Source organism: Anabas testudineus, chromosome 8 (assembly GCF_900324465.2).
Source record: "Anabas testudineus chromosome 8, fAnaTes1.2, whole genome shotgun sequence".
Classification (NCBI taxonomy): domain Eukaryota; kingdom Metazoa; phylum Chordata; class Actinopteri; order Anabantiformes; family Anabantidae; genus Anabas; species Anabas testudineus.
The window spans coordinates 2,000,258-2,027,717 of record NC_046617.1 but is presented as its reverse complement, the minus strand read 5'-3'; the positions used below and the strand labels follow the sequence as shown (position 1 = coordinate 2,027,717).

The 27,460-nt window shown below is 39.6% G+C and overlaps 1 protein-coding gene across 1 annotated transcript in view; it reads left to right on the top strand.

The window, feature by feature from the left end:
• The first annotated feature begins 542 nt into the window (after positions 1-542).
• cbx1a (chromobox homolog 1a (HP1 beta homolog Drosophila)) overlaps positions 543-27,460 on the top strand; it is a 103,596-nt gene continuing 76,678 nt past the window's right edge. The window contains exon 1 of the mRNA XM_026352284.1: positions 543-717. Coding sequence (XP_026208069.1) covers positions 543-717 — 175 coding nt within the window. The remainder of the gene's footprint in view (positions 718-27,460) is intronic.

Below are 27,460 nucleotides of genomic sequence, written 5' to 3'. Positions count from 1 at the left end.
TTTTCAGCAGTGGATTGATCCACATTTGGTGGATAGAACTGCCAAATGTATGAGGCTGTTTTGGACAGTCAGAACAGTGTACTGGATTTGAGTTCAAATAAATGACAGCGTGGGTGTTTGTGGTTATAAGAGAACATGGAACACAATGCAGCAGCGTGGCACAGAAATGTGTTGTTATTGGACAATAAGGCACAGTGAGCTATTTTTTCAGTGATTCATCATCTTATAAATCAACCTTTTACTTCCCTTACGCCCTCACCCCATTTATTTAGATTGTAGCTATAGCTTGAGTTTTATCAATCCATGTTTTTGATCAGTTCCACTTACTTAGTATTTACATTACCATTTTACAGTTTGCTCAGATGTGTTGTTAGAGAATCATAGTTGGTTGGTTGGATTCACTTGGTGGTTGGTTAAGTCCTGACGAAGATCACTTGAAAGTACTGTAAAAGCAGGCAGTCATGTTACATGCCGTAGCTTTATCATTTCGGACATGACAGTTGAGTAGCTGCCACAGTAGCTGCTCGAAGAAAATAACACAAATGTTTCACAGTGACCCATTCATCGCTTTATGTTGGCTTCCAGAGGAAACATTCCCTCTCTACAGCTCCACAGCATCCATCCTCCTCGTTAAAGCCGGACAGCCCCAGCAGCAAGACACAAAAATCACGCTGGAGTTCAAATTTTGCTCGGAGGCAGGTGAGCCCCACAGTGCAGGTGAGACCCATAGCGCAGCTCATCCACAGGGCTTTGCCACCTCAGCTTCATTTATCACGGAGCTGACACATTCCTGCTGTCTGCCTGAGGCTTACTCACACAGCAGGCTGTTGTACTCCCACACAGTGCCATGCGGTCAAACTGACAACCCTGTTCACTCCAAACAGTGAGTCCATTCTGTTTGTTAGCCAGAGGTGAGAAGCACTGGGATTCAAAGTCAGTGGTTTTTCAGAAGATAGAAGCTGTAACAATTATGAAACTTACAGAAATTTCCACAGATGTCCAAATTGAAAAATATGCCTTAAATACATTTACTGTACAGGTACAGCACTAATGTATAGTATCTGTATACCAAATGTAAGTGTAGTCCCCAAAATGACTACCGGTACTTGTACTTTACAATTCAGAGGAGCTTATTGTACTGTTATTTCATTACATTTATATTGCAGCATGAGTTACATTTTGCCGGGTAGATTTTTATTACAATAGATGTGCTGATGAATAGTATTATGGATCAACGTCCTGTCACTAGAGAAATTGATAAAAACAACCCCACCTTTCCAGCTGCTGTTTTGCAGGTTCTTCACAGACTGAGGTCAGCAAACATTAAAAGAGAAAAGCCTGCAGCGCACACATTTGTTGCTGTTAATTGTGCAAACAAATCCAATTAACATTTCCAACCTGTGTCCTCATCAGAGTTAAAAAGAACAAATGCACGAGGCAAACCCTTACATATCAGCATTAAAAGCATCAAATTCATTGGTGTGCTCGAGTCTTTGCTGTTTTAAATATCCCCTCTGTGTCTGTTTTTGAATACGTCCTTAATACAGTAGACGAGCTACACAGACTAGCTATCTTTTAACATCTTCATACATTCACTTGTTGTTTAATGGTAGAATGTAAATGTTAATAAGTGACTAAGTGATGAGGATGATGTTCATCTTGGCACAAGACAATATTAATTATTATAGTTTCGATCTTATACAGCTTCCTATTAGCACTTTGTAGCCATATGCCGCTGACTATTTCTATATCAGTGGCAAACATGGAAATAAATGTGACACTATGATTGTTGGCAACATAAGATGAACCAAACAACAGCAAGCAAACAAACACATTTAGAATAATTTCAAATAGGGATTAACGTGTTTATTTTAGCATCACTCAGCTTCTCATTGAGATTTCTTAAAGCTCAAAAACCACTTATCGTAAATGAAGTGTGTATTTGGTTGGGACCATCTGATAAGTTCCAATCACTGTTAAATCCTGTGAGTATTAGACAGCTGAGGCTGAATGACTGAGCTCAACATTAAACTGAAACTGTGCAGTAAACCCTGTTAGTGTAAAGCTCTCAGTATGCATCAAACTACCTAGCAGTGTGTTGCCAGACTTGAGCTGAGAGCAGAAATGTAACAATATAGTATGTTTTCGATGGCCTCTTGTCTGTGATTGATTCTGCTGCTCTGCACCACAAACTTCTCAGACCATTTTGAGTTTCACCAAAAAGTGACTCGGGCATTTATTAACACATAAGACCAACATGTTAAACTGTGTGAAAGGTGCAACATACAGTTAGCATCACTGTGAGATTGTCTGTTTCTGTATGTGGTGTCGTGAAAGACTTTTCAGACATATTGCATCTTTACCTCATACTGACTGATTCATTACAAGTTGTGTTCTGCTTCAGCAGTTCATTGTTTATTCTACTCTGGTGACCAATGAGCAGTGAGGAAACCGGGTGTTCCTTCCTGGTTTCAGGTTATTGGCTTGTACACAAAGAGAAAGGCAGATGCTTTGGCACATGTTCTACCAGCAGTAACAGTGCATGTGAAAGAAACTTCACTGGGTGTGTATGGTTTGTGAAGGAGCATTGTCCGTGTAAAAAGCGGCTGTGTGTGTGTGTGTAAGACGGATGAGTGTGTGAATTCATTTGACTTCCTGTGTACCAGTCAGCTGGAAGCTTTTGACCCGATTAACGCTTTTGTGTGTACGAATGTGTGTGTGTGTGTGTGTGTGTGTGTGTGTGTGTGTGTGTGTGTGTGTCCTAATGTGTATCGTGAGGACCAGCATGAATTTTTAACCTTTAAAACATTTTAGCGAGGACATTTTAGCTGGTCCTCACAATAAGAAGGGTTTTCGGGGTTAAGACTAGGTTTTAGGATTAGGATTTAGGTTAGGGTTATGGTAAGGGAGTACATGTGATATATTAAAAATTGATGCAGAGTAGATTAACATGTTCTACATGACAGTAGGGGGCTAGGGAGTGCATTATGTCAATGAGTCAACAGCTAGATGGGGCGTAAGGGTCTTACTCCGCCTGCCTTTGTGCCTTGTATCTCACTGTAAGTCGCTTTGGATAAATGACTAAATGTAAATGTGAGTGTCCTCACAATAACTGTCATACAAAAATGTGTGTCTGTGTGTGTGTGTGCCATCAACACACATCAGGCTTTAGTAGCAGTAGTGTGTGTGTGTGTGTGTGTGTGTGTGTCTGAGTTATAAACCAGATGCTGCTTGCTGTGAAAGACAAGACTGTCTGGCACAAACAGATGAACACCAGCAGGAGGAGAACGAAAGAGACAAAGCGTCATGAGCATCACATCCTAAAATGCAAAGCTGAAGCAGAGTGAGGAGTTTGTATTAGCCCATCAGAGAAAAACATACATGATGGACGTAGTACGACTATGGCAAAGGTGCACATAGTTCACTAAACATCAACATGTGAGCGTTGCTTTCGGAAGCGTATGAGCATTACTCGCTGCAGTCTTACAGAGCTGCTAGAATTTGTTTTGTGTTTTGATTCACAGTAAGATAGGCCCATCTACAACTTACAGGAATCTAGTGTCATTCCTATATTTAATAATGTAGAAGGCACCAATTTAAGGGGGTGTGACAATTTATTGTCTGCATGCAAATAACTGAAAAATAAATGGCATTTATCTCCTCTCTCTCTTTATAGACAGCCACAGATTCTGACTTTACTGCCAACATGAAAGGGGAGAAGGTATCAGGAAGATGTGCACAGGGGCTGAAACGTCACCTGGGCTAGAACAAACATGAGAGACAACAGTTGAGGCTGGTCTTTGTTTGATGTTTGTTTTTGACTCTTCGTGTTGGTTTGGGGGACTTAAACCTGGAGTGGTTGCTTAGCCACATGAGACATCCCACAAGCAGAGCAGCGATAGTGATTATGTGCTATGGTTTGCATAGCACATATTCTCTTCTCACATAAACTCTTCAGTGGAGTTCACTCTGAAGTGCTGTTTGTGCGTTAATATTCCTGTGTATCCTCACAGTTACCTCTTCCCAGTTAACACATTGTCCAATCTGAACCCATGCTGTTGTTGTTATTTGCTTCATAAGTCCGTTTCATTGTAACGCTTTGTAGATAAGACAGAGCATTACCAGCATCTGGTTTCAGTTGATTCTGGGTCTCGTGAAGCAGAGATTTTCTAAATCTCTGAAGCTCCCACCAAATTTCAGCTGTTGTTACAAATGAAACTAAATGCCAACACTGGACAGGCTGAAAGTTCATTCCAGAGAAACAATACTGCTGAGCCAGAATGTGTGTGTGTTTGTGTGTGTGTGTGTGTGTGTGTGTGTGTGTGTGTGTGTGTGTGTGTGTGTGTGTGTGTGTGTGTGTGTGTGTGTAAAGGAGAGGAGTCTCTCTGTCCCTTATGTCTATTGCTGTGCTGTCTCATCAATAACCTTCATATTGACAGGTGAAGGGACATACACACACAGGCAGGGACACCCCCACAGAGTGTGACAACTCTTTGTGTGTGTGTGTGTGTGTGTGTGTGTGTGTGTGTGTGTGTGTGTGTTTACCAGTCTTTCAAAATCAGCAATGTGAATGACGTTTTCAGGTTTAGGAAACATCTCTGTGTGTTAGTGAGCAGGTGGTCAGTCCAGTTTCATTTGCCTTCCCCTCTGTCTCCCTCTCACAGACACACATACATGCACACATACGCACGTAAGTGCACACTGCAGGAACATCTGTCAGGCAGTTTCTTGTTTGCTCTCTCTCGCTTTTCTTTTCTGTGTGCATGTGTGTGCGTGCTTGTGAGACAGTTTTACAGGAGCAATGAAGAAATAGTGAGGGTCACTGTAAAAAATTCTGACCTTTAGTTACTTTAATATGTGTGTGTACTTTGTTGTGGGTAATTAAATGCCAACAGGACAGAGAATCTCATTTGCAGTGAGGGACTTTTGGTCTTTATAGCAGAGTTCCCATGTCAATCACACACGCACACACAAACACACACACACACACACACAAATACACAAGCTAAAAAAAAAGCGAGGACAAAGATGAGCTAATGCGATGCAAGAAGAGGTGTGGATGAAAAAGAAGACACAATTCTATTTGCATATGCAAAGAGGGAAGAGATAGTTTGTGAGGAGAAGTGGAGGAGGGTTCGGAAGGAACAGAAACAAGTTCAGAGAGGTTTGGGAGGAAGATAAGAAGGTAGACAAAGAAGACGTGGAAGATGATTGCAAATGGAAGAAGATGTCACAGAGGGAACAGGGAGAGTATAGGGAGCGGGAGTGTGTGTGTGCAGCAGCTACTCCTGCTGAGTAATCCAAAGTGACAGTTCATTTAAGTGCTAACTCTAATTTCACTTGGTAAACTGACCGAAACCTTCAGCCACTGACGGCCTCCATCACCTTTAGGACTACTGATTATACATACTAGTCGCAGTTACCTGCCAGGTGGACAGTGTTCACATACAGTTAATAATACTGGCACACTTTATGATTCCCTTGGGGAAATTGTGATTGGACAACTGCCAGACACATATTAGCACTACCATGGGGTTACGGTGCCTTGTCCAAGGACACCTTGACAAGTAGCCGAATACGACGAGTAGTACAAACACCACCTAGAGTTGTAGTTCTACTGCTAAACCAGAGAAGAAAATTTTTGTTGTTCTTGGTACATTCTTAAGCAGCTAAGGTACAAATGCAATTCCATTTCTTTATTGAATGTAATCATATTATCATGATGTTTCAATGCAATCTTTTGAATGAATGAAGTGCAACATTTATTTATAGAAAGCAAGGCTCCAGGAGTTGGTTAGGGTGGATGAAGGGCATGTTATGTGCAGGGCTGGTGTACCTGAGACCTGAGGTTAACTCCAGATTTCAGTGTGTGGTTGGGTTTGGGCATGTTAAAGTCAAAGAAACACTGTTGTGCTGTTTAAAAAAATGTTAATAAACATGTTTGTGAAGTAAGTTGATTTTGCATCTATTATGTATGATATTTTATTGTGTTGAACTATTTTGTCTACAACAGATTACTTAACATTATGAGCGCCCGTATACTGTAGTATGCAGTATTGTGCAGCATTTCTCTGTTCATGGGAGAATAGTAGCTCAGAACAGGAGGTTTTCCTTCAATCCAAATAGATATGTGATAAAAGGTTTAGGGCCGGATTGATTGGTTTATTGAACTGTTGTAGAGTGGCTGAGGATCTGGACATTTTCCAGTCAGTTGTGAGAGTTGTTCTGCTCTGTAGAAGAAGGTATGTTAAGATATTCTAGTTTTAACACACAAACAATCTATCACTCTCTCTTCTACTGTCTTATGGTAGGAGTGAGGATGGAGGTGAATGAAGTCACATGAGGAAGGGGAGAGATGATCCAATGTTAATACATTCACACACACAATTAACACTGAGCCTGAGAGGCCATCACATTGTTTGTGTCTGTGTGTGCATGTGTGTGTTTGGGGGGAGTTTGGATTGATATGTGGTCAAATGAAAGAAGAAGGTTGGTGAATCGCGCTTGAATGGAGCTTAATTTACATGCTAATATCTGTGTGTGTGTGTGTGTGTGTGTGTGTGTGTGTGTGTGTGTGTGTGTGTGTGTGTGTGTGTGTGTGTGTGTGTGTGTGTGTGTGTGTGTGTGTGTGTTATAGTGCTGTGGATAATTATTTCAGTCTGGATCAATGGTGGGATAAGGTGACAGTGCCAAAGAGTTGACAGCTTTGGAAAAAGGAAGGTGATTTCTGCCAAATATCCCCAGTGAAGTTGACCAGTAATTCAACCAAAATGTCAAAGCCTGAGTTTCAAACCCTCGTACTCTGACAGGAGAATGACATGAGTGCCACTCAAGTCAGTGATTGGCCGTTTAAAAGATGGTCATTTTCACTTGAAGCCAGCAAAACAGCAGAAGCACATGTGTAATTAATGATGATTATTTTCAATTTACAGTAAAACAAATGACAATTTGTTTACAGGTGGTATGTCATCTCCAGGTCTCTGTTATTATGCATATGTGTATGATATGGAATACTGAGACATAAGTGAAAAAGAGCCACTATAAACATCTATTAGGGACATCCCAAGCCCTTTATACATATAAATTGTGTATGGAGGATCAGGTATGGTTATTGTCCAGAGTTGCTCTTTTACACATGCAGCAGAAAACAGGAGATTGTCCATGTGAGATGTGTTCTCAGTCTGTTTTGTTTTGATGAGGATCAGTCCCTGGGTAGAGCATGCAAAAGGAAACATGACACAAAAACATGAAAATCTAATGTAAATCACAGTGTTTAGTTTACACCACACTGTATCAACACCTGTCTCATGATCAGAAAGATGCGCCCATCTCATTAAATCGAACAGAAAAGCTATAATGCAAGGGTTCATCAGTTCCCCACAGCACGGCTGACTTGCAACTTGGGGTAGTTTGATCCCATTGAGAAGAAGTTGTATTGGGTTATATGTATATTCTATGTTATTAAGATATTTCTGCCATTGCTGACTCAACTGATCACCTACCTTTTAATCAGTCAGTGAATACATCAGTTTCCTTAGTGTGTCTGCTAGTACAGATCAAGTATTGATTTTTCTAATACCACAGATACAGTTTGTAGAACATTAATCTATATCCTCTGTTATTCAAACCTACAATAAGCAGACAAATAGTAAACAGCAACGTCTTTCTACTGACATGCTGGAAGAAGAAATGAGGAGATAGATATTATAATATGGAGACCGTGAGGAGGGACGGTGCTGACTTCTCTGTTGCCATAGCAACTAAAAACACATCACCCATTCCCTTGAACCCCAATCTGCATTTACAGGGAGATTCTATCAGGTCCTGACTCTGGCCAGGATTGTATCCATGACAACCAGCCAGTTACAGCAACAGGAAGAGAGAAATGAGGAGATAGACAGATAGATAGATAGATAGATAGATAGATAGATAGACAGATAGATAGATAGATAGATAGATAGATAGATAGATAGATAGATAGATAGATAGATAGATAGATAGACAGACAGACAGACAGATAGATAGATAGATAGATAGATAGATAGACAGACAGACAGATAGACAGATAGATAGATAGATAGATAGATAGACAGATAGATAGATAGACAGATAGATAGATAGATAGCGAGATAGATAGATAGATAGATAGATAGATAGATAGATAGATAGATAGATAGATAGACAGATAGATAGATAGACAGATAGATAGATAGATAGATAGATAGATAGATAGATAGATAGATAGATAGATAGATAGATAGACAGATAGATAGATAGATAGATAGATAGATAGATAGATAGATAGATAGATAGATCTAGGTCACTGCCCTAACCTCAAAGGAAATTGTGTAAGTCTGTTTGCCTGATACCAAGTGTTGTGTATACAGTACAGTATATGATGCATGTAGTCAATGCAATAGCGTTTGAATATATATATGCACAATGTGTACTTAGATATGTACACCTTGATTGTGTTAATATTTGTCTGTTTTTTATAATGTGTGTTTATTTTCCACAAGGTGACTGAAAGACTAATAATCTCAGGCTTCAGTTGTGTAAATAGCAATTTGTATTACGTGAATATTCATTCTATTTTGATTATTTACAATGTGGGACATTTGTCTAACCAAAATGGTTTGATTTTAAAAAACCTTGGCCTCAAATTGATAGCTTATGGTTTGTCACCTGTCCCAGTTAGTATAAATTCTTTTTTTTATATAAATAACACTGAATATAACAGAACAATAATAATATTAATATCTGTAACAGGTACTCTAAATCAGACACAGTAAAGGTTTCCCCCTGCTGCTACTGACACTGTACTGCAGGAGGGGGCTGGGGGCTGGGCACTCAGCTGGGACCAGGACTGGGGTCGTGTGTGAGGTGCTAAGCCTCCTACTCAGAGACAGCACTCAGAAAAGTCAAGAGCTATCTTCTTTTCTCTGTCACACACACACTGACCCTTAGCTCCTATCATGATAACTAACTGCAACTATCAGAGGACAGCTAGCTACAGCATGCAGGGTTTAATATTTCTCTCTGGATGTTTCACATAGAAACATATTTTGTGTTTCTCATATGTCGTCTTGATGAAATAAACAAGTTTAATGTGATAAATATGATAAATAATGTATTTAATGCATTGATGTAAAATTCACAAACATATGTGTGCTACACTGTAACCTATTGTTTCAAAAACTGTTTTCAAATAGATCATGAAAGAAAGAAAGAAAGAAAGAAAAGAAAGAAAGAAAGAAAGAAAGAGTAAGCGACGGTTCTTATCACCCACATTCTCCAACACTTCACACAACTTTACTGCACAGCCATACCCTAGGGCCCACTTCCATGGCAACACAGTGATGGAGAGAGTGTGGGGCTGATGTCAGGGTCACACAGAGTGTGAAGAGAGGGAGGAGGTGTGTGTGTGTGTGTGTGGAGGCTGTGAACAGGGGAGGTTTTGCTGAACAGATCTGTCAGTACCTCTTTGGACTCTTGCCAAACACACACAGTTCACCATCCCAGCATTGTGTGTGTGTTTGTGTGTGTGTGTGGTGCATCAGTCACTGTTAGCCTGCACCATAAGTTTTCAATCAGAAGGTTAGTCAAACTGAGCTAAACTCAATTTCCCTCCATAAAGTACATCACACAAGTATTATTACACTACATAGTGTCAGTGTTACTGCTGTGTTACTGCAGAGGAAGGGGGATTAAATACAAGTAGTGTTATTCATTTCATAACATTAACAAAACTGGTTCCATTAATCCCCCTAGTAGTAGGTGTAGCTGTGGCACTATTTGTAAAAAATGCACTGGTGTGTGTGTGTGTGTGTGTGTGCATGTGTATGTGCGTCACCAGCATTGTAGTTTGGATTACATTAATTCCCCATAAAGCAAAGATATGTGAGATTGCAAAATACTACACATTGGTTGACACACACACACACACACACAGTCTAACAACCTTACACACTGCACTGCCCCCCGTTGGCTGACTGTGCTAATAGCAGCCACTCTTTCACAAACCTGGACTGAACATCAGTTGTTTACTACTGACGCTAGTACTGCTATAGCCAATCCCAACGCAGCGTTACTTCTGCCACTTATAATTACTCTGTCCTCAGCTACTGCAACTACACTTACATCTGCAGTCATTTCTATTACAACCATTCATTGTTTTATTTTTATGTCTTATTCTGGGGTTACATCTGTTGCCATATTTGTCTATGTGCTTAATCATGGACATAAACTTTAAGATAGGTTGGCAAGTGTCCCTTTAGACTAATTTTGACTTGAACAAGTCCATTGGTTGTTCTAAAATAAACATAATTGCCACTTTTGCCAATCAGTTTAAACTTTGTAATCCACCGTAACAAAGTGGGAAAATGAATTCAAGTTTTTGTAGATTTAATAGGAATGATCTTTCATTTATAAATATATTCAGACGAAATTTGCCAGGTATTAAAACTTTGTGCCTGCCTGTGTGAGTTTCTCAGTTTCTATAAGTTTCCCACATTCAGATTCGGACACTTTATCTTAATCTTCTGACAGATCCTCTTAGTTTCCATCAGATTGGATGGGAAACTGTGATTTCCATCTTCAGGTCTCTCCACAGATGTGGAGATGATGGGGTTTAAATCTGGACTTTGAAGGACAGTCAGAGGCTTGTGCGTGGTCTTGGCTGCTTGCTGCAGGGTGTGCTGAAAACTGAACTGTTGCCTCAGTTCTCAGGTCTCTTGCACTCTGGAGCAGGTTTTCTTCAATAGATCTCTGTATTTAGCTGAATCCAGGGTCAACTTTTTTTTTTCTGCAAAACACTGACATCATCTGTGTGTGATGAGTGTTATTTTGTCTCATCTTCCATATTTGCAGAAGAGCCAACTCTTTTAGCCATAGGATGCTTTGTTACCTCCATTACCAGACTATGGAACCAAAGCGCTTTTCTCACTTGTTTTGTTCATACAGCAGAGATCTCAAGAACAGCTAGTGCCGAGACCACAAGGCCAATCATACTGTTTTATAATATGCTCTAGTGGAACCTTTCCCCAAACCAGTTTTTAATTAAATTGGGGGAAAAAATTTCAGGGCCTCTGGACTTAGAACAGAACCACATTGTTTTCTCTCTCATTTGGTACTAATTACAGAGAAAACATGCTTTTAAGCCCATGAAATATTGAATTAATGTTTTTTAGACCTCAAACATATACATAATTTTGGTGAGTCCTATAAAATGCAACCATAACTTTTGTTTGCTTACATGAAAACTCAACAGAGCCCCTTTAATAAGGTTCTATAGATATGACCAAAGCTTGAAAGCAGCGAAACATTGAGACAACAGAACTTTTCAAATACACAGCAGACATCCAGTAACTACAGTAAAAAGAGACACAGTGGGTGTGCAGGTGAAGACAGACAGAAAGATAATATCGTCTTGTTTGGTTTGGATTTGAGCATGACTATTAATATGCACACACACACTTAGGAATATTTTTTTAACTGCCTCTTGAAAAGAAAAGCAAATGATCACACCCATTTTCTGTCTTTCATCCCCCTCTCTCTCTCCCTCTGGTAACTTTTCATTCTCTCTCTCTTTCTGTGTCTATCATCGGTGTGATAACGAGGTTATAAGAGCTCGTTAACCCCACACTCACACCACAGCTCAACCCGAAACCACAACGGCTGCATGTGTGTCTTTCTCTCGCTCCCTTTCTGTCATCACCTGATTTGAAAATACTTAGCATGAAGTAATATTTGGCTCCAACCGTTTGTGTGTGTTTGTGTAGGAGAGAGAGGGAGAGATGATTCCACATTAGAGTGTTTAACTAAGACTTAGAGACCCTGTACTTGTGTGTGTGTTTTCCCTGGCAGCTTACAATGTCAGTGTGTCAGTGAGTGTTGGCGACCAGGTGTAAAATGCAGCTTCCTTGGCAATAGTATCCAGACAAACACTGAGGATATCTAATCAAAGAAAAGCACAGCCAGTGGCTGTAAAAAAAACCCTTGATGTTATAACGGTATCACTTGTTCACACACTCCTGACCCTGATCGTCCTCGTGAAATCATGTCATCATCATGTGTGTGAGGCCACCTAATGACTGGGTTCTGATCCAGGTTCCGGATTAGAAAAAAATAAGCATTGATAATGTAGAGCTAAATAACATCACACTGAACCAAACACAAAATTCATATACAATATGGATATAACATACGCTAATCAAATAAATACATTTAATGTGATATGGATTTAGACCCACAGAGAATTATCACTATCACTTGATATACTGTCACTACCAGGGGCAGGGCTAGAGGCCTGGTCAGGGGTGGCACATGCCCCCTGGTGCTCCCAAAGCCAGTCTTAAGGTGGTGGGTAGTTGGTTTGTCATTGGAACAGAATTAAAACCTTTTAGCACTAAAAAAACTGACTCAATTTCCGACTGAAATGACAAATAAATGACAATTAGGAAGTAATTAGTTTATTATTTGTGTCAGTCATGCTGACATTTGCACCACTATAATATATTGCTTTATTGTTTTTAGCTAGTTGCAGTTACAATTAGTTTTTATGAATATCACAGTTTGTAAAACTGTATTTAGCCTTTGCTATATTAAATAAATGTGTTAATTATTAGGTAAGTAATAAGTTATATATAAACAATGTATGCTTTCCTAAAAGTACAACCTTACTAGCCTACTATTGGAATAAACATCCTTCCAATGAACACTGTCTACAGTGCAGCAAGAGCGGCATGTTTTAAATATACTAAAAACACTAGAAATCTGCCAAAAAATTGATTTAGCTGAACTAAGCCTTAAATTAGCTCAAAGTTACATTTCCAATTCTCCATGAGTGATCCACTTGGCAAAATGCGGGAAAGAGCCTGAATAACAGTGGGTTTTGTGTGACAAAAAAAAGCAACACTTTCTTGCACGGTTCACATAATTGAGGTAGATTTACAGTGACACATGTCAGTGCGAGAGCCAGCTCCTGATCCACTAATGCAAAATACAAATCAACAATGAGTCAAGCTTTTTCTCGGCTCATGAAACCTTAAAATGAAGTGATGACGCTGCATATCATTCAGCTGGAGACTTATATGTTGAATTGTTATATTTGACTAAACGTTCTGGCCTACAGGTTGGATACTATACAGTAGTTCACATGGAAAATATAAGGGAGGGAAAAAAAAAAACGATGGCATGATAATAGAGCACAATAGCAACATCATTCTTTCCTGTTCCATGTATCATCTTACCACTGCCAGAGGGGTCCTTATTTCAGGTGGAGATGTACTGATAATGCTAGACCACACTGCCTCTAGTGGTCAGCTGTGTGTGTGTGTGTGTGTGTGTGTGTGTGTGTGTGTGTGTGTGTGTGTGTGTGTGTGTGTGTGTGGTTGTGTGTGTGTGTGTGTGTGTGTGTGTGTGTGTGTGATCAGAATCCATAAATTGTATCCTGATCTGTTCTTTCTCACAAGACAGAAAAATGAGATAGATAGATTCCTCCAAAAATCCCACCAGTGGCAATGGAAGACTTATGCCCACACCCCACCCCACAGCCCAACCACCCACCCACACACACACACACCCTTCTACTGTCTGTCACGCTGCACTGCCCTCCACAGTTCAAACACAGGAACTTCTATGCAAACCTTCAGCGTCTGTTCTCATCAACTCCAACCTGATTGGTCAGTTAGTTTCCAGTCAACCAATCAGTAATCAAGAGCTGGATATGAAACAGGGATGGACAGCTTGTTTGTGTGTGTGTGTATATATACCTAGGTATGTATATATGTACATACTGTGTGTGGTTGCACACGTTATACAGATGCTGTGTCCGTACAGCACCCTGCAGTTTATTGCAGGTTTATTTTGGGACTAAATGTATTTATCATAATGAGCCACTTGTTGCACGATTTGCATCAGTGTGAGAGCTGCTGCTGTTTTCAGTGCTGTTGTGTTTTCAGTAGTTTTCCAGGCCATAGCTGGGCTCTTTTGCTGTGAGCTACCTGGTTATTCCATGGTGGACTTGGTTGTGTGTTTATGACTCACAGCTTTGGAATTGGGTGGGGTGCTGTTAACTTAACCATGAAGGAGAGTGTGTGTGTTTGTGTGTGATTGACAGGTGAATGGGTCCGTGAGTTTACCTACTCCTCCTTTCGTTCATTTTCCCCACTCCTTTTATACCTGACCTGTCACCTGCTCCCCTTACACTCCTCTCTATCTCTTACTTTTTTCTTTCTCGCTTTCTCTTTAGTTATGGTTCTACTAGATTATTGAGATCACTTTTTAATTTACAATCAAATTTCACCTCAGTAAAATATATTTTATTACTAAATAAATCTGCCAGGTACACACATTTGAGAAATGTTTATCTTTAACTGACTTGAATGAATTACTACTTCATATGAACATTTTTATTTCCTTTAACATGAATGACTAGTTAAAAATAGTACATCTAGAGCAGGGGTGTCCAATTCTAGTCCTCGAGGTCACTGTCCTGCTTGTTTTGCAACCAGCCCTGCACTTCCAGCTTGTGATTGGCTGAACACACCTGATGCAGGTAATTAGCAGTGGGTAGGGCAGGGATAGTAAGAAAGCTAGCAGGATACTGACCATCAAGGACTGGGATTGGACACCCCTGATCTAGAGCATAATCCTGCAAAATCTCATATATTGTATACACACAGAAGATATAATGGTAATGGTTAAACTCAGTTGAGTGGGGGGGTGGGGGATGGTGGAGGGAGTTATCTCCCTCCAACTTTGTAATTCTTTGTTACACAGTGTGCTGTGAGCAAAACACTTTTGCCACATCGACAAAAGTATGTGGTGTGTTTTGGGTGCTCCGTCTCACCCATAGACTTTCTGCTAGATGCACATTTCCAATGAGTTGGGCACATAAAATATAGTAAAGTATAGGTTAAGTGAAATAAAAAATACTGTAAGTATGTCCTGGAACGGTGCTTTATAAAACTCACATCTAAAACTTGTCTCCTGTGGGAAATGTCTAAACCCATCCAGCCACCCTATCCTCATCCCTGTGTGCCTTAATAAAATACATCGCTGCTCTAGGTGTCAAACACTGACCCACCTGGGTTATTATTGTAGTCCACTATCTCTCTATACGTCTCATACTGACACAAAGGGGGACCTTTAATATTGGTAGGACTTGACAAAGCATCATTATCTGACACCCTGGAAAGAGAACAGGCTGGTTTGACAGAATTCCTGAATGATGAAGCAAAAAAAAAAGGGTTTGTGGTGTTTGAATCTGTCAGGAGGTCCTGCTCATGCTATAATTTGCAAAGTCCGCTTTTCTGGTCCCAAGTTAAATCCATGCGTCCCTAGACCGTTTTCCATATGTCTTGGCTGTTCGGAGTTCTCTTGTTCAGGGTCACTCCATTATGTGTTCTCCAGTATGTTCACTGACCTCCATGTTTGTTTGTCTTTCCCATTATGCCATGCGAAAGAACATAAAGAGTAGTCCAAATTGCTAAAAAGAATGTTGTAAAGAGTGATTTGCAACACAACGAAAGAAATGAGAGAGCAGAATATGACAATTTTCTATCATCACACAAATATTGCGCAAGTCTACAGTAAATCCAACTATGTTTTTTCTTTTTTCTGTTTATTTGCTTTTCTTCTCAACCACTTCTCTCCCTCGCTCTCTCTCTCTCTCTCGCTCAGTCTAACTCTCTTTTGCTCTATCTTTTTATTTTTTTCTCTAGTCGCTGTTGTTCTGCCAATTAAAACAGAACAGTCTTACACATAAGACTGTATTTATAAAAACCTGGCGGCTTTCTGTCTTTATCCTATTTTCTGGAGCCTTCATCAACCCAACCCATGACTGACATGTACAAATATCAAATCTGCAGTCTTTGGGTCTTGTAGCCATTTACAAACTGTCATTTACTGAGTAAGAATCAGAGCAGTAAATAAAATACAGGTCAGATGGTATCTGACCATCTGACTGGGTATAAATCCTGCTTAACACAGATTTATGAGGCGGGCAATGTTAGCTTATCAGCCTGCTTATGATGTGTGCATGCATTTTTCAGTTATTAGTAGCTTGAGGTTGCCTTTTGGCAGAGGTGCTAAGAAATAAAGCACATTTCTTCAGTTGATGCATTTTACTTTTACTCCCCTACATATCAGACATGTACCACCTTTACCAACTGCTCTGTTTATTGCACAATCCGTAGGTAACAACACATTTAAGTTAGAATTTTCAGCTTTGAGAATTTCTTAGTCTTAATTCTTTGAACTTTTGGAACACGTAACATTTAGAACATTAGTACTTTAGTACTAACACTACTTGTTTGTGTGCTATGACCAGTGGAGATTTTTTTGTAGGCAAATATTATTAATTTATTATTATTAATTAATCATATGTAGTGTTACTCACCAAGATGGTTCGTACTATATATCCTTCCTGTTCTGTTTCTTTTCTGGTGCACTGCTGCTCTTCCTGTATGTTACCGCTACTCATGAATCTGCTGAACAGTGTGTATTACTGTGAAGCGCATGACCCACATGTGTACTTGTCTGTGTCTTTAAAGATCATTTTCATCTGTAGCACCTCGGCACATGATTATTAAATGATACACATAGTGACAAAACAGCATTAAACAAATTAAACAAACAAGACATGAAACACAATTTGAAATGATACATCAGCTGCTTAGACTAAGTTACTGTGGAAGCTACATCTAAAAGCCTGGCCAAAAGTCTAATCATTAACCCCTCTTATCCCTCGTACTGTAGCTATTCTAGTCCTGCTAATATTTGTCAGTTATGCCAAAACAAAAAGAAAATTGCCAATTTTTAACCTTGAATCCTATCCTATCCCCAAACAAGCAGATAGTCAGCATGGCTCATCTTTAGATCTGCTCAGGCTAAGCTACAGTGTCAGGCCAATTAGGCTTGACTGGTGATTTCATCACAGGCACAAGCAAACCCAAATGGTAAATGGTCTTCACTTATATAGCGCTTTTCTACCGTTCTTTACACTGCGTTTCATTCACCCATTCACACACACTCACACCGATGGCAGAGCTGCTATGCAGCTGACCTGACTCACCAGGTTCAACTTGGGGTTCAGTATCTTGCCCAAGGACACTTTGGCATGTGACATGGCAGCTGGGAATCGAACCACCAATGCTGTGATTAGCAGATAACTACTCTACCTATTGAACAACACCCAAATACAAATACATAATAAATTCAGTGAAAGTGCTGGTAAATCTACAGGGTCATCAGGTTGGACAATGCTTTAGTAACTGGTGTTGTAAACCTACATTTACCGTCCACCTCTGAATATAGTCCTCACCAAATTTAAGCCCTGTTGTCACATTAGATATTGTGTAATAAAAAATGAAACAAAGTAAAAGCATATAGGTTTGAAAATGGGCTGTGTAGCCTACGTGGTCACGCAGCATTTTATTTTTAATAGGGAGCTCCAGATGAAAATGAAGTTGGTTTTATTTGTCATGAAGGAAGTTGATAGTTGAGGAATAAAAAAAGCCACAGTATCTAAGTAAGAATGTTTAGATACATTTCTAGTGGTCTTCTTCAGCAAAGTAAATGGTAAGTGGTCTACCTATTAAGCCACAGCTATCCCAAGTAAGCTTGATTCCACTTCTTTCTCACTCTCCACCAGACTGAAATGTATGGTGAGAACTATAAAAATCACTACTTGAGTAAATTACTTGATTTCAAGGCCAGAATAGAAACAAGTTTTTAGCTTTATTTTGTTTTTATCCTCAACAATTTTAATTGTAAGGCAAGATGGCGTCTTGTTTGTACCTTTATTGTTGTCAACTAAATCTCACCCCCAGGACCCTGCAGCAACTCCACTGTATCAACACTGTGACCCTGTTGTGATACCACGGTGACATCCTGATGACATCACTGTGAAATGAAAACCCCTTATGAAATACACTTATCAGAGTCAGTTTATGCCCCACTGTAGCCCCCACCTCCCCTGGCCCCAACACCACCACCACCACTGCCAATCAGGACCTTAGTTCATTTTTCCCCCTGGAGGGGGATTCTTCAAAGAGAATTGTGATCAGCTCGTGTGAGCGAGGCATTCTTTGATCCTGAGCCCGCATCCTCCCGGCATTTCCACCCCGCTCGCCGTGGGAACGTTCTCCCTCGACCTGCGACCTCGTCCACATCTGGCCTGTGAGCTCACAGCTTCCTCAGCACTTTGATCACATTCTAATGAGTCATGTGACCACACCCTGGCCTCGAGGACGGAAAGAGAGTCAAGCAGGTGTGCAGTGGACGCTCTGAGTACAATGTGTGTATGTATGTGTGTTCACATTTTTATATATGATGTGTCAGGTGGATCAACAAGAGAAGCTGCAATCTTGGCTGACACATTGACCTTTTACACAGTGATCAGCTTGTTGCTATGACGATGATGCAGAGCTGTTTCGCATTTCCATTTAGTTCATGTTTCTTTTGATGTGCTGGGAACTGGAAGGAGACCAGTACAAACACTCAACTACTAGTCACACTTGCACACAAATAAACTGTACCTGTATTCTCAAGAATAGGCTGCACCACTATTCTCTAGTCTGTGTATTTCTATGCATTAATTTCTGTATTTGTATAGTTCTACATACATGAGCATGGCATGGCTGTGTGTGTGTGTATGTCAACAGCGAGCCAGCAACGTGTCATGGTGACATCATCACGCAATGCCCCTCTCCTCTCCAACCTGTCGTGACGTGAATGCCAAACGAGCAGTTTTTTTTTTTTTTTTGCTTTAATCTCAGACTTACGTCATCTTTTAGTGAAGGAGGGGCAAAAAGGTACTTGCCCCCCACCTCCCCACCTTGTTATATCCTTCAGTGCCCTGTAGCTCATCCCAACACTGCCCCCTGGCGTCTTATCTGCGTGACTCTATCATCGTCATCCTCTCTTTCACCTTTGCTCTTCATTTTTTTTGTCTTTCCCTTTTGTGTCGCCCTCCCTCTTAGTAAATACGGTTTGTCTTTACCTGTTTCCTTTGCTGGTGTCCTTTTCCAGACAGTACTTGCATCCTCATTCTCCTCCTCTTTCCTCCATTTTCTCTTTGTTTGTCTCTCCATCTCCTACCTCACTATCTCCTTTTCTCTCCTGACCTGACGATTTTTCCTCCACTCTTTCTCTATGACTTATCCCTTTTGCCTTTTTCTCTCCTCTCGTCTCCTCTCAGGGTTAGGTCACAGGGAGGTCAGAGTTTGGATGGAGTTCACTGTCTCTTCCCTTCAGCCAATGACTGATCACTTCCTTTTTAGACTGGAGAGACAAATGAACAGTATGTGTGTGCGTGCGTCCATGTAAGAGGGTGCTCGCCCAAACGGGCAGGTGCATGTGTGAGAGAAGCAGAGGAATCTGAATAACTGTTGAAAATAAAGGAACGTAAAAATGTTATCCACATTAATAAAAGTCCACAAAAGAAAAAATAACTGTTAATTTACACTACTATCAAAAAAACAAATTTAACCATAATCAGCTCCTAATACTTCCAAAATCAGTCTCAGAAACACAATGTCTTCTATATCTATTTTCTACATCTCTATATTTGTGTACTATATTAGCAGAATAAAACTGCTTAGGTTTCCAGGAACAGTGCTGCAGACATAGGCTCTGTGGCACTGTGTTGTATGAATGTTGTCTACACACACATATATATATATATATATATATATATATATATATATATATATATATGTATGTATATATATATATATATATATATATATATATGTATGTATATAAATCATATTATATATATTCATATATGTATATGTATGTATACAACATTCATATGTGTGTGTGTGTGTGTGTGTGTGTGTATCAGCCCCCTGTTGCCCCCTTGATGACCCAGTTAGTGGTTCAAGTTTAGTTCAGGAGTTCACAGCATGTTCACTGTGTATTGAGTATTTGTGTGTGTGTCTGTGTGTGTGTGTGTGTGTGTATGTGTGTATGTGTGTATGACCACAAAAAGGAAAAACAATCATTTGCTGCTGACTTCTCAAAAAGGTCCTACAAACAACACACACACACGCTGATCACATGCAGAATGGTGCAGTGTAAGAGTGAGTCGGTTAAATGCTGCCGCAGCATTGCAGCAGCCGGATTCTCCAGCATGACAAAAATATATATACCACGACCAGTAGACTGTACGGTATATATGTAGGGTAAGATGATTTTGGTGATTTGGAAAATAAAGTGGATTTCCATAGACAATAGGAGAAGGATACAATGGGTTTGATGTTAAATTGGAATACAAATACATGGAAACTGTGTAACAAACATGAATGTCAGGATAGTAATGAATAAAATATATAATAATATTTTTTTCAATTTAGGGCTAAATTGGATACAGACAGTCATCATATAGATGATTTGGGGACAAGACTATAATGATTTAGTATAGTACAGAGTATTATATTTCAATGTTGTGTTTATACATTTATTTATTTATTTTCAATATCAATTTTAAATTAAATATTTTTACATTACAATGATTAGTATGATGTATTTTTTTAACATGCATTTTTCCTTGTTGGCTATTTCTTAGTATTATATATTTGTTCCACATTATATTTGGAGCTGTTATTCTGCAACTGTAATTCAACCAGAATGAAAATGATGAGACGTAATAAAATTATTACTGTTTTTATTGCACTAGATGTTAATAATGTCATTTGATTTTTATTTAATAATATTAATAATATATATATATAACATTTGTTTTCCTTTTAATATTTAATTGAAAGGTATTCTTTGTAAATTATTATTTACATTTATTTTTTTATACTTGTTGCATATATTTGTTTTACATGCACAATTTTACAAAATTAAGATTATATTTCATTTTCTTTTTATATAAATGTTTCCAGTTATATTATTTTACATGTGTTATATTTCAGGTAATTGGTAGATGCTTTTATCTGAAGCAACTTACATGTGAGATACAAGGTACAAGGCAGGCAGGGTAAGCGTAAGGAGGGCTGCAATCTTACATATTTTACATTACATGTTATTGTATCAAATATTATTTTAATATAATACAAATATAGTTTGGTTTGATCTTGTTCAAAATTGTAAATAGAGGTTGAAGATGATCAGTGATGATTTAGAAATAACTTTTTCCAACCATACATATATACGTGTGTGTGTGTGTGTGTGTGTGTCTGGAATGACATACAGTCACAAATCTGGCTGTATGGGTGTGTGTGTTTATTGTCTTCTGTTTTTTGCAATAGTCACAAACACACACAGCGTACCCACTAAATGTGGCTCTGATCCCAAAGCACCTGAAACCAGTTTACCTCCCACTGAGAGAGAGAGAGAGCAAGAGCGACGAAAAGAGACAGATGAAAACAAATGAAGGTGCCCGAAACAGGAAGAGAGAGAGAGGAAGGAGGAAAGCAACAATAAAGGCCAGATGAAGGATTGACAGAACAACAGAGAGAGAGGGTTAAACACAGTTCAAGGGTTCAATTTATGTTCATGCTCACACACACACACACACACACACACACACGCAGACACATGCTAACACACATGCTAAACCACACACACTCTAGTGTGTGGTACCACTCTAGTCTATTATCAGGTAGTTAACTGATGGGAAACAATCTCACTTTTAAGTGTTTGAGGGCGCGCACATATGCGTGTGTATTCATAAGTATGTGCACATGCCTGCAGAGGCCTTGGCAGAGATTGCTTTCTATGCATGTGTGTATGAGAGTACATGCACAGTTTAACCCCAGGAGGTTGCCAGTTTTAGTGCTTGGTGTACTTTATTCTCATAATGAGTCTCACACGTGCACGTTTGTTTGTGTGTGTGTGTGTGTGTGTGTGTGTGTGAGAGAGAGAGAGAGAGAGAGAGAGAGACAGTGTGTGTGTGTGTGCTTGTGTGTACCCTGTCACAATAGGAGCTCCATCTGTTGGCGTCACTTGGTTACAAATTTGGTGTCACCCGCCCCAGTGGAGACGAGACACACACACACTGAGCTGTATGATAATGTGAACTTAGTTTCACCCGAAAATGCAGCATTTGACCTGAACACGTACTCTGCTTCACTCCTCCCTCTCCTGTCTCTGCCTTCTTCTTCCTCTCATTTCTATTTCTCCTCCTTCTCTTCTTCCATTTTGCATACAAAGAAAATTATGACAACAAATCCTATTATGTTTCACCTCTCCTCCGATCCCTTGTTCTGATAAGAGAGAAAGAACAGAAAAAAAAATAGCCACAGGAAGGTCAAGTTTACCCTCTGTCTCCATGGTGAAAGGATCCAGCCAAAAGGTCAGACAGGTCACTTTTACCACAGTAGTTTCTCGTCAGTGCTTCACATCACCTTGCATTCTCTCTGCATCCATTGTGTCCTTTCTTCTGGGACCTCTTGGAGCATGGTTTACCAGTCACTGGACTTATTACTTTAGATTTACTTGGGTAAAGGCTGCCAGTCCCAAAATGAGTCCATATTATGTCCTTCTGGGGCTTTAAAAACAGGTCCCCAGAGTCCCTAAAATGTGCCTGTACATTTTCATGCTGAAAACTGTGTAGATCATAGTGAGCAGTGTGTGTGTGGAAAGAAGTGGTGGTGCTGCTACAGTGGTGGTGTAGCGGTTAACACTGTGGTCTCACAGCAAGAAGGACCCTGGTTTGATACACTTTCTGTGTGGAGTTTACATGTTCTCCTGTGTGGGTTCTTGCCGGGTACTCCGGCTTCCTCCCACCTCCAGAGTCATGCATGTTGGATTAATTAATGGGTGACTTGCCCATAAGTGTGACTGTAAGTGTGAATGGTTGTCTGTCTCTCTATGTCTGCCCTGCGATGGACTGGTGACCTGTCCAGGGTGTACCCTGCCTCTCGCCCGGTGATAGCTTAAGGCTCCTGCACTCCAGGGACTCTTGAGTGGGCAGGCGGTTAAAAAATGGATGAATGGATGGAGGAAGAACAAAGTTATTATCTGAAGGTTAAAGTAAAATTTGTGTTAAGTTTGGATTACATCACAATATTAGCAATATTAGTGATTGTCCCCACTAAGCTTGGGGGTTGGAGGTTATCATTGATGATCTTCTGAACTTTTTTCACCACACCTCCTCTGTCTCAAGGGCATGCAAGTTTCCCCTTCTCAACATCAGAAAGATCAGACCCTGCCTTTCAGACTAAGTAAATATGATGATCATTACATGACACAACATGAGCATCAATGTAGGGTCCACAGGGATTGTTCCAATTAAGTCTGCCAGAAACTTGGGGGTGGTCATTGATGATCAACTGAGCTTTACAGACCACATCTCCTCTGTCTAAAGGGCATGTAGATTTGCCCTTTTCACCATCAGAAAGATCAGACCCTGCCTTTCGGACTATACAACACAACTCATTATGCAGACACTGGTCATGTCTTATCTCGACTACTGCGATGTGGTTACCAGCATGTTCCATCAAACCCCTCCAGATGATCTAAAGTGCAAAAGCACACATATTATGCCACTTTTCAGATCTCTGCACTGGCTTCCTGTCGCTGCCCGCTTCAGGTTCAAAGCCCTGACCCTTGCCTACAGAGTGGTCAACCTAACAGCACCTACCCACTTGAGCCTCCTCATACAGTCCCTCCCATCTGCTGCACACTGCCAGTGACTCACTTCAAAAGCTCCTAGGCCAAGTTCTTCAGCTCAGTGGTTCCACGATAGTGGAATGACCTTTCTACATCTGCATGCTCAGCAGCCTCACTCCCAAATTTCAAAAACATGCTGCAAACAGAACTCTTCCCCAAAGTTCTCTCGTACTTAAATCTTAAAAAAAACTAAAAACAACTTGCACTTACACCCCATGAAACAATAACAGTACTTCCTAGAGCACTTTACTGAAATGTTTTTATTTCTTGGCTTAGATATTTTGCCTTGCACCTTACTAAGTCGCTTTAAATAAAAGCATCTGTCAAATGACTAAATGTAATGTAATGCAATGATTAAAATGCTAAGTAGCAGTATTATAGAAAATTCACTGTGTTAAAACATAGTCAAATGAAAGCCAGACCAGCATCATCTGACTCCATATCCATTTATCACTTCATACTTGGACACCTTAATCTAATTACTATCAGTTTTAAACATCAACAAAAAAAGTGTTTTGAAAAGTCCCTGGGCCTGAAAAAAGGGACAATCATGTCTGCCGTGAATCTAAACACAAAGAATAACCACCAACACAGAAAAGGCGCGATGCACCATAAATTATGATGCTATGGATGATGATGGTGATTTACCATGTGATCAGAGCTGAAGAAATGTGGTATTAGACATAATGACATACACAAGATGCTAGCCATAGACAAACAGCATGTCAGGTTTTATTTACTAAGAACTGTGTATAGCACAGTACATATAGTATTTAAATGCCTTTGTAAATATGCATATCATCTATGGATGGATATATACATACTTTTGTTTACTGCACATATGCAATTAAGCAGAATAAGGTCCAGGTTAACCTCTCCAACACATACAGAGTCTCTGTTGGTGCAGTACACTCAGTATGTTTGTTCAGGACCATGCAAAATAGACAATAGGCAGCAGATGCAAACGTGTTGTCGCCTGCTGATTTGACTTGACAGGCTAAACAGCCAGATAGCTTTGTACTGCTGAGGAAACACTCATTTGAATGGTAACAAGTTGACTTTGCCTTTTAGTGCAGCTGCTGGCTACACTATCCTACAAAACAGGCACTGTCTAAATGAGGTTGTGAATGAAAAATTGTGGGAACATAAGTTTGTGTTTGATCTGTGTTACGGACAGAGAAAAGGAACAAAGTCTTTCTGTGTTTAATATCTCTGTCAATCCGGAGGAGGTTGACCAAACACAATGCTCATTTACATTCATCCATTTCCACACATTCCACACATTTTCCACACAGCTGGTCTCTTCTGGTAGCCACAAAGCAGCACTGCTGCAGTAGCTGCAGTGGGTCAAAGCCACATGGATGAATATGTGTTGTCATATCTGAGGAGATATTTTCTATTTTGTTGGATAATGTAACCTAAAAACCAGTCACAAAGCTTGCTGGCTGTTTAGTTTGGAGAGTGAAAGTTCATATGTAGACATGAATTAAAAGTCTGACTACTGCATTTTGAATTTATTGATTGTTTTTTTTATTAGTTTTAAAATGTTGAAGTTGAAATTGAAGATGCAGAATGTTTAAAATTAAAAGCATGTATAACAGTCTGAAATTTAGCAAATCTTTGTAATAGTTCTAAGATGGTAAAAACAACAACTGTACTACAGTACAGTACTACACTGTACTACAGTACTAGTACTGATGTGTGTGTCATCCAGGAACTTGCTATACACTCCGGCCACAGGAGGCCGCGCATTGGAACCAAGAGGAACCCAGGACCCACTGTGCCAGCATGAGGTCTGACAACCGCTCTGAAGATTTAATCCCAGTATCTGACAGCAGTCAAGGTATTGTTGGCTGTGCCATGGAGGTCTATGCAGCACTCCAAGAATATGCCTTCCCAGACTCCATTACCGACCCCTCAACAAATAAGTCAAGCTTGATAGTGCGGCGATAATGTTCACCATGGCATCTCCAAACTCTTTCACCCTGTCACATGTTCTCAGGGGGAACCTGCTCTTATCATCTGTGAAGAGAATTTATTTATCATGTAATTCTTCATTTTAAACACACATTTTACCTGTTCAGTAGAGTAAATGATCATCTGTGCATGGCAAATAAAGGATATACTGTTGAAGGGTGACGAATCTTGGCACACAACAACTGTTGAAATCACTGTTGATGGAAGACACATAAACTAGCATGAAGTATGGTGAGTGCTTTACTAACTTTAGTACATTTTGCAGTTGCATATTGATGAGAGAACATACATTTTCCAAAAATTTCAAATTTTCCGTTTTTGGGAGCGTGTCCCCCAGTTCCCTGTGGGGATAACAAGCTTGAAAAAAGTACTATGTGCAAAGTAAATATGACTCCCAGTTTATCCTGTGTGTCAGATGAGTAGGCAGGTTTTACGTGTACTCCTGTCATCACAAAACCAGAATCACAAAATCTATTTTCTAAGAGAACTGTAGACACTGCTGCAGCTGGCAGACTAACAACACAGACAGCAATATGATACTTTTATGAAAACCAAAGCTTCAGAATAAATAAAATATTAAAACAAACACAGCCTGCTGTTGTTGTTAAAAGTGTCTGTCTCTCATCTCAATTTTCAGGTTGTTGTTTCCTCAGGGTGAGCCAGTGGACCTCAACAATAACCATAGTTTGCATTTACAGTTTATACTTAGCTGGCAGAGAGTGAAGGTACATCTGTCTCTTGCTTTGAATAGGACTGTATTTACGGGTGAACTGATGGACCCTGAAATGCAAAGTAAGGGTTTTGAATATCAACAGCATGATAGCATGGCAAGTGATTGCTAATATCAAGACCATACTGGCATTGAAAATGAGTTTAATGGTGCATAACAGTTTAGTCAAAAAGACTATTTTAATGTACAGTACAAGCACAAACGTACAATTACCACCTGGAACTATCTGGCATGTTCTTTGTTTTTGGAATTAAAAATTTTGTTAAAATACAATTGTATGAAATACAAAAATGTCATAAATGTCATCAATCATGATTCAAGTTTGTTCATTCATTCAATTCAGTCATGATTCCTGGAAGGATCCTGGACATTTTACTGGAATACTTTTGGAGCTGACTCATGTGTAAACAACCTGTGGTCAGTTTTTCAAAATATTGGACAATTAACATAAATAAGACAGGTAATAACAATTTTTATTTTGGTTCACTTCATGCAAAAACTACCTAAATAAATACATTCTTATGCCACTTCCAATACCATCTCTTTGCTTTTGGAAAAAACAGTGCAACTTAGGAAATGAGTTTGTTCAAATATTTTTACTGTATACTAATTCAACCAATCCCAGTGAGTTTTTAACAACCTTGCAAAGATTCCTACAACACAGAGAGAGGGGAAATGTCTAAGTTACTGCAATTTGTTTTTGCATTTAGAAAAGCTGGCATGAAATTAAACATTTTTGACACAACAATAGATGAAAAATGCCTGAAGGGACTGATACAATGTCATGGTAAAGCTCAAATCGCCTGAAAAGGTGATATACAATATCTAGTTAGCTTGCAGGTTATGTACCTCTGACTTTCTGGGATGAATATTACTTTCTAACAGGTTTTGTCATTTTGACAAAAGTGCTGATTGATGATTAATGGATATAAAAATGAAATAAGTTCATCTACTATTAACATTTCACTATAACAAAATTCAAAAATTGTTTAACAATAGACAGTATTTCAGTTACCACTTGCTGATAAATCTTGCTGTCAAGAAAACAATGACTCTGAATCCCCTGCATCACTACAGGAGTCACGTGACTTGCTATGTTTATGACGCTGCCATGAGTCTCTCACC